Source organism: Olea europaea, chromosome 20, assembly GCF_002742605.1.
Source record: "Olea europaea var. sylvestris chromosome 20, O_europaea_v1, whole genome shotgun sequence".
NCBI lineage: Eukaryota > Viridiplantae > Streptophyta > Magnoliopsida > Lamiales > Oleaceae > Olea > Olea europaea.
Window position 1 is genome coordinate 15,537,199 of NC_036256.1, and position 18,810 is coordinate 15,556,008.

The 18,810-nt window shown below is 33.9% G+C and overlaps 1 protein-coding gene across 4 annotated transcripts; it reads right to left on the reverse strand.

The window, feature by feature from the left end:
• Nucleotides 1–4,335: 4,335 nt before the first annotated feature.
• On the reverse strand, nt 4,336–16,446 carry LOC111369793 (putative late blight resistance protein homolog R1B-14). 4 transcript variants are annotated; one of them, XM_022991444.1, is made up of 10 exons: nt 13,626–16,444; nt 13,002–13,089; nt 12,795–12,883; nt 12,627–12,710; nt 10,079–10,258; nt 9,817–9,980; nt 9,633–9,705; nt 8,875–9,000; nt 4,871–4,991; nt 4,336–4,788 (listed from the first exon to the last, which is right to left on the reverse strand). In XM_022991444.1, the coding sequence occupies exons 1-10, from the start codon at nt 16,242–16,244 to the stop codon at nt 4,763–4,765; spliced, it is 3,570 nt and encodes a 1,189-aa protein (XP_022847212.1). In that variant the 5' UTR covers nt 16,245–16,444; the 3' UTR covers nt 4,336–4,762. The 4 variants fall into 4 exon arrangements, with proteins under 4 accessions (XP_022847212.1, XP_022847210.1, XP_022847213.1 ...); XM_022991442.1 differs by having other exon boundaries at nt 12,585–12,710; XM_022991445.1 differs by lacking the exon at nt 8,875–9,000 and having other exon boundaries at nt 12,585–12,710; nt 13,626–16,445.
• Nucleotides 16,447–18,810: the final 2,364 nt, after the last annotated feature.

Genomic DNA, 18,810 nt, shown 5'->3' on the forward strand with positions numbered 1-18,810 from the left:
TGGTTCTATCGAACGACATAAGGCTCGGTTGGTAGCTAAGGGATATACTCAAGTAGAGGGCCTTGATTACCATGATATCTTTGCCCCAATGGCTAAACTTGTTACTGTTCGTTATGTCTTAGCTATTGTCGTAGCCCGCAATTGGCATCTTCATCAACTTGACGTTAATAATGCATTTCTTCATGGTGATTTGGAGGAGGAGGTCTATATGACGCTCCCTCCCAGGTATGGTCAACAAGGGGAGACTCGTGTTTGCCGTTTACTTAAGTCTATCTATAGTCTTAAGAAGGCCTTTCGAAATTGGTACTCGAAGTTTTCTTTTGTCTTATTATCTGATGGTTTTATTCAGTCTATTGTTGATCACTCACTTTTTACTAGAACTATTGGCTCATCTCTAATTGTGGTTCTAGTTTATGTTGATGACATTTTGGTTGCAGGCAATGATTTCTCTGCCATTACTGTTCTCAAAAAATCCCTTGATAACCATTTTAAAATCAAGGATTTGGGTAAAATGAAATATTTCCTTGGTCTCGAAGTTGCTTGATCTTCATCTGGAGTTTTTGTCAACCAAAGAAAGTATTCGTTGGATATTCTTGCAGATTCTGGCAATTTAGGATCTCGGCCTACCTCTTTTTCTATGGAGCAGAATTTGAAACTTACTTCTGATGATGGTGATTTATTTTCTGATCCCAGAATATATCATCGGTTAGTGGGCCGCCTTCTATATACTATTACTCGTCAAGATATCTCCTTCTCCGTCAACATGTTGAGTCAATTCATGCAAAGCCCTCGAGAACCTCATTATCAAGTTGCTCTCCATGTTCTACGGTATTTGAAGGGCACTCCAACTCATGGTCTTTTTTATTATACTCAGAGTGATTTTCGGCTTACTGCATACTCTGATTCTGATTGGGTGAGTTGTCCTACCACTCGTCGCTCCACCACTGGTTTTTTCATCACACTTGGAACTAGTCCTATCTCTTGGCGCACGAAGAAACAATCAACTGTTTATCGCTCCTCTGCCAAAGCTGAGTACCGTGCAATGGCTACAACCACATGTGAACTTGTCTGGCTCAAGTCCCTTTTACATGACCTTGCCGTTCTACACCCGCAACATATCATGCTGTTTTGTGACAATGAGGCTGCTCTCCACATTTCACGTAACCCAGTGTTTCATGAACACACCAAGCACATTGAAATCGATTGTCACTACGTCCGTGAAAAATATCATTGTTCCTACTCGCGTGTCTGCTAAGGACCAATTGGGTGATGTTTTCACAAAGGCTCTTGGCAAGGATCTTTTCCATCATTTCACTCGCAAGTTGGGTATTACAGATCTCCATACTCCAACTTGAGGGAGAGTATTAAATACTTGCATATTTAGACATTTGTTTCCTTGTTAGTTATATTGCTTTATTCTATGATGATTTTCATTCCTAGATTAGGATATCTACTTATTATAAACAATCTCTTTTATTATAATAGGCATTGTAAGACGTTCATTCAAATCAATGAGAATTATTCTTCATTCACAAAATTATACTGTGTCAAATTCTAACATAAGACGCTGGGATAAAGAGGCCGAGGAACCGGGTAATGGTGGCTATCGACGATGTGGTGGGGCATCAGTAAGTTGCGGTGGTGGCCTATGATTTGACCTCATGGGAGCGGATTCTCCTTACTGAGCTTAGTTGCCTAGGTTTGGCTAAAAGTTTGAAAAGTTTATAAGTAAATACTGAAATAGGTATTCTTTTAGCGATAAAAGTTGGAAATATTAAAGTTACTTATTTTAAAATTAAGCTAAGACATAATAGTAACTTTTGAATAAAAGTAACATTTTTATAAGTAAGAAAATAAAAAAGTTAATCAAGCATGTTTGGTTAACCTTAAAACTTAATAAAGTAAATTGACTTTTAAACAACCTTTTACCTCTTAACACATTAAATTATTTATTTTAATACTTATTTTTAAGTAAGAAAAATTATTTTAGTTGAAAGTAATTCTTTTACTATAAAAATAAGCAACTTATTTTTAATATCGGAGATTGACAAAATTATTTTTTTTAATCCTTGTTTCTTATAATTCATTTTTAAGCTCAGTGAAACATGCTCTATTAATTCCTTTCAACATTCGACAGTTTGTTTATAATAATGTTGACGTAATAATTAATTAATTGAATAATCAAATGATTTTGATTGGAGAATTAAAAGTCGATTAGATCATGTTTGGTGCATTGAACTAGAACTTATATGAATGAGTGAAAACTAATTTATTCACTGATCATCCTAACATGGCTAGTGTTAATTAATTGAAAATTGGTACACATACTAAAAATTGAAATTTATAGTGATTAACAAAAACAAGGTCATTCTGAGTTAAAGACATGAGCCTATGAAGATGGTGAGAAATTGAGCAATTTCAGAATGAACTACGACACGAAGTATATAATATATGAAGATGATTGTAAAAAGAGTTTTGTTTTAAGAATAAAATAAGCTTAATCAATAATTTTTAATAATAACACTTTTTTTTTTCCAAATTAGTATGTAATCCTCGCTCAAATCAGGAAAGATGAGATTACATCCTAGAAAATTAGGCAAAAACTTTTACGAATTTTAAAATTAATTAAAAACTAATGATAGTATATAATGAGAAAAAGTAAATCATGCAATATGATATTGTTTTAGTGAGAGTTTAAAGTAATTACAGAAATATTGGAAAAAAAAAAAGAGAGAGAAAAAGAAGCAGAACCTAATTACTACTGTTTATATTTACGAAAAAATCATTTATATGTTTAAATCACTTGAAGTGGCAATCTTACGGGGTTAGGGCAAGATATTTGTGTCTGAAAATTGTCTTTTGTGTTCATTGATTTTTCTGATTTACAATGATTCAATACAAGAATATATAGGCAGAATGTTAACCTTATTCTCGCTTGTAGAGATTTCATGGCTATAAATTTGGAGAAATTTGCTAGAGTAACCGGGGGGGAGGGGGGGGGAGAGAACCCCACCAATAGGGGTGGGTCCCGTACCAAAAAAAGTGGCCGCCCCCCTTATTTGTGGGGTTCTGTCAGGGGGCAGTCAGCCCTCTTGTTACTCCAACAAGGCCCAATTTTGGATAGCTCTTGAAGGAAAGGATTTTCCATTTAAGGTCCATCCTAAATGGCCTCAATCTCCATTGATTTCTTTCTAATTGACAACTCACGCCAACAATTTGTCTCCTGGTGAGGACGAGAACATGGCCATCGCCCGACTATCCCAATTGGTATTGGTATAATCAAATTTAAAATATTATTTAAGATGTTTATATTATATAATGTTTTTATCAATAAATTTCTATTGAAAACGTACTAATAAGCTAAAAAAAGTCAAAATAATATTAGAAAATCAGAAAGTCCACCTCACGGTCCATTCAATGTAAAGTCCACTGTTTAAATAATAAGTTGATCCACTACTCTCTTATACAGACCACTTAGCTCATATTAGATATGATTTTATCATTTTTAGATTTTCTTATTTTATGTGATATTATCTATTAGATGTTCCATCACGTTATTTAGGCTTCAAACTAGAACAGCTATTCGGTTTGATTCTTGTACGATTAGTGTAATTCCAAATAAAATTCCCCACCCCTTATTCTTGAAAAGTACCACGTAATTATATCTACATTTCATGTCCACCATTTGTTTTTCAAGTGCTTTGTTAATATCTTCGATTCTAAATTGTTTAGCTTATCTTTGTCCTTTTCCAAAGTTCAAACGGTTTGTATCAATTGGACGAAATTTTTTCCAAATGAATGTTTCATGGGTAAATTTACATGAGATGTTATTGACTCCAAATTCATAAAAACACTCGCTAAATATTTTCCTATTGTAGCTTGAACATTTCTTTCGCCTTGATGGATCACTTGAAGACCATGTCCAGATTTTGGGGGGCAGATGTTTTTAAAAAATAAAAAAGAGTTCAAAATGTTATCCATTGAGTCGTGTGCTCCAATCCATTAGCGTGTACCAAACATGCCTTCAAATTTATGGCAGAAAACGAAAGAAAAGATCAGTTACTTCGCAACAAATAACTCCACATTGTGGAGCATGACCAGAAAACAGCTATTCTTTGATGCAGCGCAAAAAAGGAATTCAAGCGAAGTCCTTAAGAATATGAAATTCGAAATCCACCAAATTTTTTATAATGAAAAACAAATGAACTAACCCTTATTTATAAGGGTTTACATGAAAAAAACAACTAAAAGTAATGAAAACAAAGTTTAGACAAACTAAAATTGGAAAAAAAATAATAATAATAAAAAAACAAAAAATAAAAGAAATCACAAATATAGCGCCAAAACTTTAAAAATTCATTTTTCGAGTCCTAAACGAACTCGAATGGCCAAAAATTCATGTTCCTCGCATCGTTCTCTTTTCAGAATGATCTTATGGACCCAATCCGAAATTATGATATTTTCCCTCTACTAGTACATTTTTCCCAATATGTCCTGCATCACTCATCGTCCTCTTCCTACCAATATGTTTCAAGTATCTTCTTGGCCTTTTCGCATATTTTACTTTTGTCATGTGTCTGGAGATGCTTAATCTTCTGTAGACCCCCAGCATCAACAATCATCTGAGCAAAGACATTCACATCTTCAGTGTTACCTTGGTTCTTCTCAACTTCTCCAACCTTCAAAATGTTCTCTAGGCCTTCCAAGCAGATTTTTATGACATGTGCTTCTTTGGGATTAACTAGAAGCTCGCACATTGGCTCTATACAACCCTCGTGCACCAGGAACCTGCCACAAAGATGAGGTATTAATACTCAAACTAAATGCACAATAAGCTACGAGAATATGACAATAGCTATGAAGAATTTACTTGATTTGCTCATTAGTTCCCTTGTCGTGGCATTATAGATAACCTCAACAGCAACATTAAAAAAATCAGCATCTTGAAGCAGTGGGACAAGATGTGAAATAATACCAGCCTCAATCACAGCCTGTGTATTTGTTGGATAAATTGGTGCATTATATTCCACTCACTATAATACATGCATGATTGTGTTTGCTATTGACATGCAAATTATCGAATAATATTTTGCCTTACCAAAATCAAGATAGGCGCATGAAAAATAATTAAAATGAAAATTTACTAACATTTAGGAAAATGCAGAAATTTGAAGAAGATAAAATAAAGCGAGGCATGGCTATGGAAATCTCATTAAAATGAATTTCGTCCCCTACACTGGTGCTAATAGGATCAAATGAATGTCTATCTCCCAATATAAAATAGTTCTTTCAAAACTAATATAGCATAATGCAAAAGAGTGATACTGAGGTCGAGAGTTCAAGCCTCTCTCACCCTATTAATATTAATTCTGAGGGGTACCTCAGTGGTCAAGTATTGGGTTTACTCCCCGATGGTCACTAGTTCAAGTTCCCTTAGAGCCACTAAAGTGAGTACCCAGCTGTAAACTTCAGGGCCCCTTGAGATTAGTCGAGATGTGTATAAACTGGCTTAAACACCCATGATCATAAAAAAAAAATTAATATAGCATAATAATAATTATCGGACGAATGAACACTTTAGTATATTCTTCTAAAATGGAAGATATTGAATACTCAATATCGAACAGAAAACTCAAAAATTAATTAGAAAATTAATTTGATATAATTTGGAGGAAAGAATTAGAAATGAATTATTTGAAATAGATTCGGATTGAAGAAAATGAAATTAAGAGGATCCAATTTATAGATTTCATGTATTTCTTCGAATGGTCACATCTTTTTGCACAAATTATTTAACCATTAAATCTCACCATTTCAAGATTGGTGGTCTAGGTTGTATCTTTATCAAAGGTCATTACTCCTTGTTATGCATATGTGGCACTTGAAGAGTCTCACCCAAACGATGCACTTATTGGAGATTTTTTTCAATTTACACATTTTTATCTTTTTATATACCTTTAAATTCCAACCAGTCAGTCCCCCACATGAATGGAAGAAATCAACTCAGAACAAGAAAGATGAAGAAAAGTGTACCTGAAATATATCACATTAGGATCAGTAACTTTTGCTTTGAATCTACCCTAGTAAAAATCTATCGAACTCACTTGACTAATAAGTAAATGCAATGTTTTGACCATTATTGTAAGTCTAAACAATAGATCGAACAAATTATATCTCATATCAAACTTTGATTCTCTATTGTGTTCATTATTTTGGTCCTAAACCTTCTTGGTTCTACAAGTTCGTTAAAGAATTTGGACAAGTAAAATCCTCATGGAACTAGCCAAGTTCACACTCACATAGGTGATATTAGAGTACATTATAATACTTCACTTGTACTGTTTGCAAGATACAATCATCATTAAAATCATGAATTATCCTAACCAATATTTGGTAGGCAACACTTATTTGCATCATAGAAATGGGAAGGAGTTAAATCTTCGAAATGCTTTTCATCGAGTCAATCATAGCTAGTTTTCCTATTGAACCTAGTCCATGGGACCTCCCATCGCCAAGTTAGGTTTCCATTAAACTGAACACTAATGTAGCCTTTATACCCCTTTTCCTCGATGCGCAAATTATTCACTCTCTAGATAACCTCTTTATAAATGAATTCGGGAGTTTATTTTCCGGTAAAACAATCGGTATTATTCCATTCAAGAGTAACTGCCAAATGATATTATGCCTACGGTTTATATATCAAAACTTACCATTATACACGACATTCTATGCCAGCATATTGGTAGCTAGCTATCTCAAACAAATGATATGGCAAGCACAAATTGTCACAAATTAGAAAATTCTTCCAAAATCTTTAAAGGCATCGTGCTTCCTTCTAATTTTATTGAAAGCTCTATTTTCTTTCAATTTCACATTGTATTGAGGATTTTCAAGAAACAACTCCACTCTCAATAGTAAAACAAAATTATTAGTCGATTTTGAATTCTTGCGTTGAATATCCAATTTTCAACATTGCACAGCACATCTTAATTTTAAAAATGTATTCACTACAGGGCAATTTATCATTTTAAATATTCCAAATTCTAATTCGAATGAAGCAATGCTACCCTAAAGTTCAGGGGTGCGTTCAAACTTTAATTGATAATATTATACAAATAACAATCATGCCTCCACAATTCTGGATAAGACTCAACTTAGCAATATAATATTCATCTAAGTATGCATATAAAGTTCGATCATATCGATAATTATGTTTATCTACCTCATAAACAATTTTATTCTACGTTTAGTGAGCATATGAAATGACTAGGAATGTCAATTTCATATAAAAGCCCATTCATTATCATATTTAAGAATTTCAATTCACAAAATAAAAGTGGAAAGTCAGCTTAAAAAAAAATAAAATGCAGCCTCACCCAAGTTTAATTGGGCATACATATATGATCACATTCATCACATAGACCAAAATTGAGATCATGAGTTACACCACGCTGGATGAGTCAAAAAAATGTGTGAAACACACAATAATACGGAGAAATGCTATCCCACAACTTTAGGATACATATGAAATTAATCATATAGTGTGCACAACTCCTTTAAAATTATGCCACATAATCCAAAACACCCACATTCACTTTCTCTAAACCCAATAATGCATAATAAAGTAATCAAGTAATATGAAATATTAGTGCACGAATAATTTTAAAGGAGTTGTGCACACTATATGATTAACACGTTCACTTTCTCTAAACCCAATAATGCATAATAAAGTAATCAAGTAATATGAAATATTAGTCCACGAATAACATAGTAAAAAGCAAACACAAACTAAAACGGTGGATCCACATAAACTGGTTTTGACCATCAGTATATAGATTAACATGAAAATCCATCTTAAGATTATTCGATAAATTGGTGCATAATTATATTCACATGCATGATTTAAGTTGCTATTGACATCCAAATTATCGAATAATATTTTGACTTACCACATGAAAAAAAAAGTAAAATGACGACTCACTGAAATTTTAAAAAATAGCAGAAATTAGAAGGAAATAAAATAAAGCAAGACATGCGAATGCAAATCTCCTTAAGACGGATTTCTCCCTTTGCACTGGTGCTAATAGGATCAAATGAACGTTTGTCTTCTAAGATACAATGTTTCTTTTAAAATTAATATAGTAAAATATATTTTGTCGGGTGAACCAACACTTGACTATACTCTTCTAGAATGGAAGATATAGAATACTTTATATTGAACACGAAACTCAAAAAATAATTAGAAAAATATCTTGACATAATTTGGATAAGGAAAGAATTAGAAATGAATTGAAGAAAATGGAATTAAGAGGGTCCAATACTTCAATTTATAGACTTTCATATATCTCTTCGAATGGTCATATCTCTTGGCACAATTAATTTTAACTCTTAGATATCACAATTTCAAGATTGATGGTCTAGATCGCACCTTTATCAAAGGTCATGACTCTTTGTTATGCACTTGAAGAGTTGCACCCAATCGATGCACTTATTGAAGATTTTTTCCAGTTCACACATTTTAATCATCTTATATACTCTTAAATTCCAACAGTAATAAGATGGCATCTCCTCGGCATCTTAATTTTATAAGATAAACGGATTTAATGGAAGACTTCAAATTACAAACAAGAACAGAACAAATGTCAAATTCATCAAAACAGAGTTACTAAAATGAGAAAAAAATTTGAAGGACGGCAAGAGAAAAATCATCAATCTTGATGCTCAAAACAATAATTGACAGGTGGAAACTAAAAACTTCTTTCCTCTAACATCATTCCTCCTCCTTCTCCAATTGATACTTATCTAAAAGCATTAACTATGAATGCATAGAGTAATACCACAAAGGCAAAAACTATTCTATAGTAATTTACATACCTGAATATGATCCTTAGTCCGTCCAATGATATTTGAAATGATATAACAAGTGGACTCCGGGACAATTATACTGAGTGATGTCAACATTTCACACAGGCAACAAAGAGCCCCATCATCAATGATTACCTGGAAATCATTCAATAGAAGCAAGTTTGAAAAAAAAGGTAAACACAGCTTGACGTCTTTAAGTACAGGGTTAGCATTGAACTTCTTATTAGAGCTCTTAAAAATTGGTCAAAGATTATAAGGGTTAAAAATTGGTCAAAGATGATACTTGAAGCCACAGACTTGGCATTTGCAAATTCAACTAATGAGTTTCAAATAGTAACTTTTGAATTTTGTACATTTTTTGGATTCCTAGTGATGCTATGCGCTTCAAACGTATATAAGCATTGCAATAAAACTGAACATATATGGATCATGAATATGACAAAAACAATAAGTACTGAAGCCGTTCTTCTAATGATTATTTAGCAATAGAAGCAACAAAGACTGTATGTGCAAAATGAATATATCTGAACCATGAATGATCAAGCAATACACAATGACTGCTAAGAATGTAGATCATCGGAACTGCTAAAAGACAAAATAGCCTACCATATACATCTTTTATATGAAACAAGTAAACAAGAGTTGGTTGTGAATTACAGTAGACATTTTATGGACTACCATTGGAAAGGTGAACATATCACATAACAAATTAATGTGCTCCAAAGGAAGTTTTCTAATTAAGGTTAAGCAAGAGAGTCAGCTGATACCTGAATCTGGGTATCATCTACGTATGAAATAATATTATCAATGGTTTGCAGGGCATAAGCCGAATTATGTGATCTGCAAACCACTAAACCAAATAAGCACGGTATGAAGTTCAATAAGCAAAAGCAAAGCAAAAACTTTAACAAAAAGGGGGGGAACTGTATCAAATGGTATTTTTTCACTAACTTTAGAAGCTCAAACAAACGAGGGAAAACACCAGCATCAATCACAGCTTGTTTTATATCCTTTTTCCCACAAGTTAGATTGAATAGTGCGCTGCATGCATTCTCAACGACCGTTTCATCGTGTTCATGAATCAGCTGAGAAAGAGGTAGGATGGCAGATTTCACCTGCTCAGTAATATTCAGAAGGAATTGGTTAAATATATAAAGGTCCAGCATTATTGATATTCTTTAAAACCGAACAAAAAACCAATTAGAAGACAAACCTGCTCTGACTGAGGCCGTCCCGTACAAAGATCTGACAATGTCCGCGTTGCTTTTCTCATGATGGTTAGATTTGTTTTATCATTAAATTGTGCCAATAAGTGCATTAACACTCCATAACTAAGGATAAGGTCACGAGAATTTGCTGAATTACGGGCAATATTTCCCAACACCTCAAGTGCCTAAATTAAAAAGTTGGACATAGAGTCAAAAGCAGCCACAATATAAAATTCAAAGTTCTTATTAGTCTTTATCAATTTGTAAAAAGTTGGACGAGCATATCCCTAACATAGGGATGCTGTTATGTCATTTATTGTTAAAAGAAATTGCCCCTACTCGACTGAAGAAAACTTAAAAGCAGCCATGGAACAATGTCATTTTTGGCACTACTTAAAAGACAGTTTTTCATCCCGGATCTGCAACTTGACACATGGGTGTTGGCCGTCACTGTTTCAACTCTAGTTGGGAAGGTTAGGTTTTAATCAATTTATATAAATTTGCATTCCTCTGGTTTTCTCCACTTCAGATTCAGAGACTGGTTTTCTCCACTTCATATTCAGAGAGCTTTTTCTTTTTGTTTCAGGTACTTTTTCTTGAGCTAATATGAAATTGCTTCAATTTGGAAAGAGATTCCAGATTACGAGTGGAGTTTCCCACTGAGCGTATCTCTTCTATGTGTCATTAACTTGTAAACTGTAGCGATAGTACTATAGTGCAGATTGAGTTCATCTTCCAGCTCTGTGGACGTTATGTCAACACATGGAATAATGCTATGTGTTGAATAGTGTTCATCATCGGTCTACATGACCCATTTAATTGAACCTATAATTTAATGTTATCTATAGTCTAGATTCACTGATGATCATAAATGGTGATCCATAGCATTACTCCAGCATATTGGTTTTTATTCTTTTTTGGTGCGGGTGTGTATTTTGTATGATTCTTGATTTGATTGTAATCCTTCAACATTTACAAAGTGATAAGGTGTTTATGCACCCTTATACGTGATACTTAAACTTGAAACGTAATTTATATTTGAGTGAATTCCTACATAATTTAGTGAAGATATGATATAATTGTAGGTAAAAACCAATTAGAAAGCATTCGTACAAAAAAAGGAAGGTTTTTAGCTAATTTATAGTTGATTTGGAGCAAATGAAGATTAACCGGATTGCTCATAGGATCAATAATGAGCATTAAAAGAGAAATAGAAGGAATGTTGCAGGTTTCTAAAGTGAATTTCAACTTATATGACGTTTGGAGACTAATTTGCACACTTCTGGAACTTGAGAAAGACTACTTACGGAAGTTTGTTGAGGTCTGGAAACAATCTGGAAGCTTTTGAAAATTGTGAGATCAAATATTGAAGAATTGGAGTGAAAAGGATCAAAATCAGACAAAAATGTTGATATAGAGACCAAAGTGCAACATACGAAAATTAAGGGACTAACTTGGACATGTTAAATTGTGAAATTAAGGACCAAAATTGATGAGATAAAAAGTTGGAAGATCAAAATGAAAAGGTCTAAAAGTTCAAAAACTTGGTTTACAATTTAATGTTGAAAAGTGAAAAATAATAATGAAAGCTTCAAAAATGGTTACATTGTTGTTAGAACTAGTCCGATTGGACAAAGTTTTTGCTGTTTCTACTTTTCTTGATCCGTTTTGTCTTTTAGAGGCACAATTCTCAAAGCATTTTTACCATTATATAAGGACCTTATTTTTTTATTTTTATTTTTATTTTCAAAAATAAGGGAAACAATGTTCCTAAAGCCAAAAATTAGAGAAAGGTTAAAGGGAAAAATAGGTTTTCAAGATTTGGTGTGGAAGAAGACAATTCTTGGTGAAAAGTTTTCAAACTTACTTTATTTCTTTCTTGTATGTCTCTTCTTCCATGATGTGTAATTAAATTAATACTTACAATAAATTTTGTAACCAAATTTTAAATCTTAATTTTAGTTATCATGTGTTGATTTTTAAATGATCTTAGTGTTTTCTTCTTATTTCTTTTGTACGACTTTGAATTACATTGATCACCGATTCAATGATTTATGAACAGAAAGGAATCGAAAGATGGGTTATTCTTTTAGATCATGTAATAAAATTCAAAATTCAGATAGGAGAGATACACTTTTACTAACTGTGTATTATTAATTAAATTCTTTGATGATTGAATGCTTTTGATTAAAGCACATTGGGAATTACGTAGAGACATGAGTTTACTTAATTCAATAGAATTGATTTGAACTTGAAAGGAGGAAATAAATTGCTTTAGAAGAATTCGACCAAGCAAGCATAATTAACAATTGCAGGGATTTGGTAATTGATATTAGAAAGATAATAATGGCGAACTCGTGAATCCTTTTAGAACCGTAAATAGTCTATTTGTTACATTTTTCATTATTTTAATCAAGCGGTCCTCGTGAAAAGATTCTTAAGACCACTTTATTACTTATTTGACTGACATCTTACACTTGCGATAAAATCACAACACAACATAACACCTACCTTTTTGCGAAGTTCAACCCAGGGAGAACTAAGAAGGCTCACCATAATGGGAACTGCGCCCTGGTCAATCAGGATGTTCTTAGATGAACGAAATGAAATATCTCCTATAGCCCCCACTGCCGCGAGCTAAGAAAATGAATAGCTCAATTTATTTAGCAATTGAAACACATGAGATAAACAAGAGAAGCAATTAGAAGCACAAATTTAAACCTGAAGCTGCGGGTAATCATCTCTATCAAGAAACTTGAGGAGTCGAGGAACAATTCTAGATATTAATCCCTTCGATGGTGGATTCATGCCTTTGGAAACAAATTAATTGAAAGCAGATGGAATCAGAGATATAAAAGAAAAAAGCAAAACAGTAATAACATTTATATCAAATGAATTGGCTTCATGAAAAGTAAATTAATTGATTACCTCTGCTTAGCCGAGAACAGGCGTTGAATTGCAATTTGTTGTCATTTGACTCAAGATTAGCTATTAATTCAGCATCCAAATCCTCGCTCTGTTGCAATTGGAAGAAATTAACAATGAAGTTTACATAAAAGTTTCTATATACTAGTTCTACTCAATTAAATTTGTCCCACGTAATTACTCACTTGCAATAACTATTTCATTATGCAAAAAGACACATTTTTCTTTCAAATTTGGTTTCTAAGAGAGGATTTGTGTCTTGCTTTTATATTTCTGTAACTAAAATGTGGTGAAATTATCATATAGAAACTGCAGTTCAAGTCATGCTTGCTGAAGCCAGCAGTTGCTGAGTTATGAGGTCAGAGCGGAGGCATCACCTTTCTGTTCAAGGGCGATGGAGCATGCTAGGGAACCTTTTGGATATATTTATGGAGAATATGAAAAAGATATGGACTTCTCGAACTTCGGTATGATAATAAATTTACAAAATCCCATTAAAGTAGCAAGAATGAACAAAAAATGGTCATGCTTGCTAAAATTTCATTATAAAGATCTGTAGATATTCTTGAGATAGAGAAATGATCCGTTACAAGCAACAGTAAGTACTGCTCAAGGAATCACTTTTACCTGTGGACGGTTGAACTTGACACGAACTTGAATATCATTTCCAAACTCCTCTTGTTCTTCTTGTATCTGCTTTGCCGAAGTCACAGCTGAAGGGCTAGCATCATCCAAGTCAATGATTTGAAGAGTTAGTATATCCCCAATACTACGAGGGATCTCCTTTAGTCTGAAACAGCCCCTAAGCATTAGGCACTCAAGGCTTGTGAAGTTAGTGTTATTGGCTCTCCATTGCTCTAGAAAATAAGTTCTAAGTAGCAGAAATTTTAGTTTGCAAAATTCTCCTTCGGTTGGCTCCCATTCTGACTCCCATCCATGCCAGGTATTCTCTAGCAGTTTGAGAACTTCAAGGTTGGGCATTGAACCAACAACAGTCATGTGTTTCCAACCAATTTTGCAACTCTTTAAAGTTAACTTTTTGATATTTGGCGGGAAAATAAAATTTATAGGAACTCTAACACGTTCATCTACACTTCTAATTTTCAAGGTCTCAAGTCGAGGAAGATTAACCAGAATACCTAGAGAAATCGTATCGTACTTGCCATTCAAAATTCCTAACTTGTTTAGATTTGGAACTCTTTCAAAGATCTCCTTGGTGCAGCTGGAACTACTCACTTTCGAAAGTGTTAAAAGGTTTTCCAGAACAAAATTCTCCCCAGCTATTGGTGATCTAGTAGGGCATGGCAAATAACACTTCCCGAACAGGAGATGCCTTAATTGTGTCATCCTCCATATCTCCTCTGGTAATTGTACATCGTTATTAGCTACAATTAAGGTCTGTAGATGCCCAAGAAAATCAGGTAATGTTTTAGGCAAGAAAACTTCCCCATAACAGGGGAAAGCAAGGTACCTTGAATGAACTAATTTTATTTCTCCAAATGGGAAACCCTCTACATGTTCTTTAAGATCCAATACCCTGAGCAGTGGAAAAAGTTTTCCATCAAATAATTCATTATTCTGGCTTTCGTCTAGGGCTTTAGGGTAGCCTTCAGAAAATGAAAATTCTGGAAAACTGGAAATTAAAATAGAATGGACTGATGGCAAGGATCCCATGGACTGGTAACATTTGAATTCCTCGTGAAGAATATCTGGATGAATACACAGGCGATGTGAATACTTTATGCTTTCAGCAAAAATGTCATCTTTATCTCTGACATGAATGAACTTCTCGTCCTGAGCTTTCTTTAAGCATAGGTCCCTTAACATATCATGGATGCCACAGGTTTTTATCTTTCCTACAGGACTCTTCTTACCAATCATAATAAGATTTCTGGAAATTAGATCTCCCAAACATTCCTCTGCCACTTCTTCCAATGTTTTACCTCTGACTGGTTTTAGAAATCCCTCTGCAACCCATAACTTGTTGAGTTTGGAGACACGGATTTCATCATCTTCTGGAAAAACTCCCATATAGAGAAAGCATGCTCTGAGATAATGAGGCAAGTAATCGTAACTTAAAGATAGTATTTCTGTGCAGTTTGCATCTGTTGAATTTATAACTGACTTGACATTTTGTGCAACATATTCCCAGTGATCTTTCGTCTTGTTGGCTTTGGAAAGGTGGCCGCCAATCACCACAAGGGAAAGTGGAAGTCCTTTGCAATTCTCAGCAATCTCCTTTCCAGCTTCCTCCAGTTCAAGAGGGCAAGAATATTCCCCAAACACGTTCCGACAAAGTAGATTCCAACTGTCAGTCTCATTTAGAAATTGCATACGATGGGGAGAGTGAGGGGAGTCAATCACACTCGACAGGCGTGTTGTCAACATGATCCGGCTTCCATTCCGTTCTTCTGGAAATATCCTTCTCAAAGAACCCCAAGCCTCTTTAGTCCAAACATCATCCAGGACAACAAGATACATCATACCTATTAAACTTTTATGTAGATAATCTTTTAATTTTGCAGTACTGTTCTCTTGACGCATTTTAGCACTGAGCAGTTCCATGGAATCCAGAAGGTTCAGCAAAACTTCTTGCTCACGATATTCTTGAGAAATTGATACCCAGGCACGAGTGTAAAAATGGTCTTTAATACGTGTATCATTGTAAACATTTCTAGCAAGTGTGGTCTTGCCAATACCTCCCATGCCAGTTACGGAGATGACTTGGAGAGTAACTTGATTTCCAGTAAGTCGATCAATTATTTGATTCACATCTTCACGAAACCCGACCATATCATTCCTGCCGCTTGAAGCAAGTCTCGATGGACCGGTTGGAAAAGAAGTCCTCTGGCTCTGGTACAGATCTGTTGCGCCCCACAATTCCGTAAGCTTAGCTGCTTTTGTCTTAATGGAATCAATTTCATCTGCTACTATCTCATATTTTTCACAAAAAGTTTGGTCTCTGATTTGTCTTTCTTGTAAATCTTCCTGACCAAAATTCTTTGATATATATAATTCGAAGATATCTGCAGCTTCGCACGCTGCATCTCGAATTTTCCTCTCCAAAATTTGTATTTCCTCGCTCCTTCTATGCAAAGAATCATCCAGAAAATCTAGTGTGAAATTCAACTTCTCCTGGAGAGATTTAATTTGTTGGTCCTGAAGAGGAGTCTGATGTTGTTGTAGATGAGGATTTGACATCTGCTCCAGAATCCGACTGAGATATATTACCGCAGCATAAGCCATCTTTGATTTTTTCACAGAACCTGATCAAGAGATAATATCACGAAATCGCAGCCCACCTTAACAAGCGGTGGTTCTGTGAGGTGTGGTGGAGGAATTGAGTGGAGGGAAGGCATGAAGAATATTAGAGACAGAGAGCAAAAAAAGGGGGGATGGGGATTTGTGTGCAAGCGCAAGAGAAGTATTACAATGACATGTACCCGACAAGGGTTATGCTTCGAGAGTGTGAACACCTTTATATACAAACATTAAAGGCTCCACCCTGTCTTCAGGGCATATCTCCCAGTGACAAAGGGGAAGGCGGATAGGGTTTAGCACGGCAGTGTGCAGAGTTCGATTCCCTACAAGGTGGAATTGGCTTTGTTGCAAGCGAGAGTTACCATATGGGTTAGTAGCCTTGGCCTATCCATATGCTCTCCACCCTGGCTCCTGGGAGGCACATTCTGCGATTTACCTCCTCCACGATGGCCCAGGATAGGGTAGGTGGGGGCCCCTAAGGTTGGGGTTCAACCTTTTTTTTTTTTTTTTTATTAAAGGCTCCACCCCATGTGATGGTGTGGACATCTTTATGGACATTTTTATGTACAAAAAATTAGGAAAGTATTATATGTATATAATTGTCTATATAATGATATCCATAATTACACGTAATACTGAATCCAACCTTTAATTCAAATTTCATATTTGCACATCAATAATCGGATGATTGCCACATCACATTATAGACACTATTATGTACAATAATTATGTACAAGTAGAACTTTCCAAAAAATTATGTACAAGTAGATTTATCCGCCGAACAAAGTGGTTACCATGTGAGTGCGCATCTTTTGTACGTTTAAAAAAAAAATTAGACGAATAATTTAAATGTTGAACTTTTAAGTCTCTTTTAAGTCCAATGGAAGTGATGTTCATGAACTAACAAACTAAGAAAATAAGAATCTATACTCAAGTCTTCATTTTTCTGTGCTTGTTTCATGAAGTTTAAAAGTTGAGTTCTTAGTCAATAATTAACTGTAATCACATATTTATTGGGTACCATAATATTTATCAACTTTTTAACAATACATTTAATTAATATCAAAATCTATTAAATTTTTAATTAAAAGTCTTATCAAACAATCCCTTAGAGCTGTTCGGTTTGAACAAATAGGTAAAGAAATTAAAAACAAAAGATGTCCATATTTCATAGTAAATAAAAAATGACAAAAATAAATAAATCGAAAAAGGCGTATGAATATAAAAGAAATTGAAAAATATGGCTAAGCAAGTCAAAGGATTTGTTAGTTCAACATTTTAGACGAGGTCAACCGTCTTGTTGTCATAACAATTATGATTAGTTAACCCTCATGAAGTTGTCGAGTTGAAGGAGTAGGTAAGCGTGGAGGAATTCGATTCCTCCTACCAACACTTTCTCGGTCGAGTCGGTCGTACCGGATTTGCCTAGTGTGGTATACTTGGTTGGCGTGGTTTGCAGGCTATCGCGTCAGTCCAAGAGTTTACTCAGTGTGCATCCGAAGAGTAGCGATTGCAGGTTCTCCCGTCATAAAAAATAATAATAATAATAAATAATTATGATTAGTTGCGAGAATCGTTATTTGTAAAAGTAATTGAGGTATGTTTAATACTTATTTATGAAATAAATTATAAATAAAATTTTTAATATATTTTAGAAAGATTTCCTGTTTCCTTTTACCCTCGTACAAATGTTTCAATAGTTTGAGCTATTTTTTTTATGCATTTTCAAACGTCATAAATGTATATTAAATTTTGTTCATATCTTGGTTAAAATTTTGTTTACAATTGATTTTCTCCTTGAAGTTGTTCCCAAATAATATGTTTCAATTCTTGCTGACTTTTTTTTCCCCCTTGTCAAAAAATTAGACATGAAAATTCTTTTGAAGCGTTTGTAACCAATGTTTTAAAACGTGGTCCGAGCATCGACCCGATAAACAGAAAGGGTCGAAAGTCAAAAGGTTCAATCGGTGTCGAATAGGGGTCGAACCGGAGGTGATAAATAAATATTTATAAACATTTAAATTTTATTTTCACAACAATATATAATTAAATTTTTACACCATCAATTCAAAATAAATACTAATATGTCAAATGTATGTTTTTAATATAAATTTTAATATTTTTTATTTTTAAATCACTTAAAAACTCATTTCAATTTTACTAAATAATTTGTAAGATTAAAAAAATGTTTATCAATCTACAAAAATTGAGTAATTTAATTGTGTAATCATACACCATGTAGCCATAAATAATATTGAAAAAAAAAAAGTGTTCTTTATTGAAGTTTTTCAATTCCATATTGAAAGTGTATTGAAAGTGTGTTTTATTAAATTTTGTCAATCTCACATTGGAAGTTTATCAACTATGGGATTCAAGAAATAGTTATAAAAGAGCTCCATAGGTGAAGAAGTGAGTATATGGGTTTCCATCTTTAAGGTAACCTTTTTATTATATAATTTTTTTTATTAAAAAAAAAAAGTTGTGAAAACTGGTCCAAAACCGTAACTGGTTCCCGATTTTTGGTTTATTTGACTGAGTTTCCGATTATTTG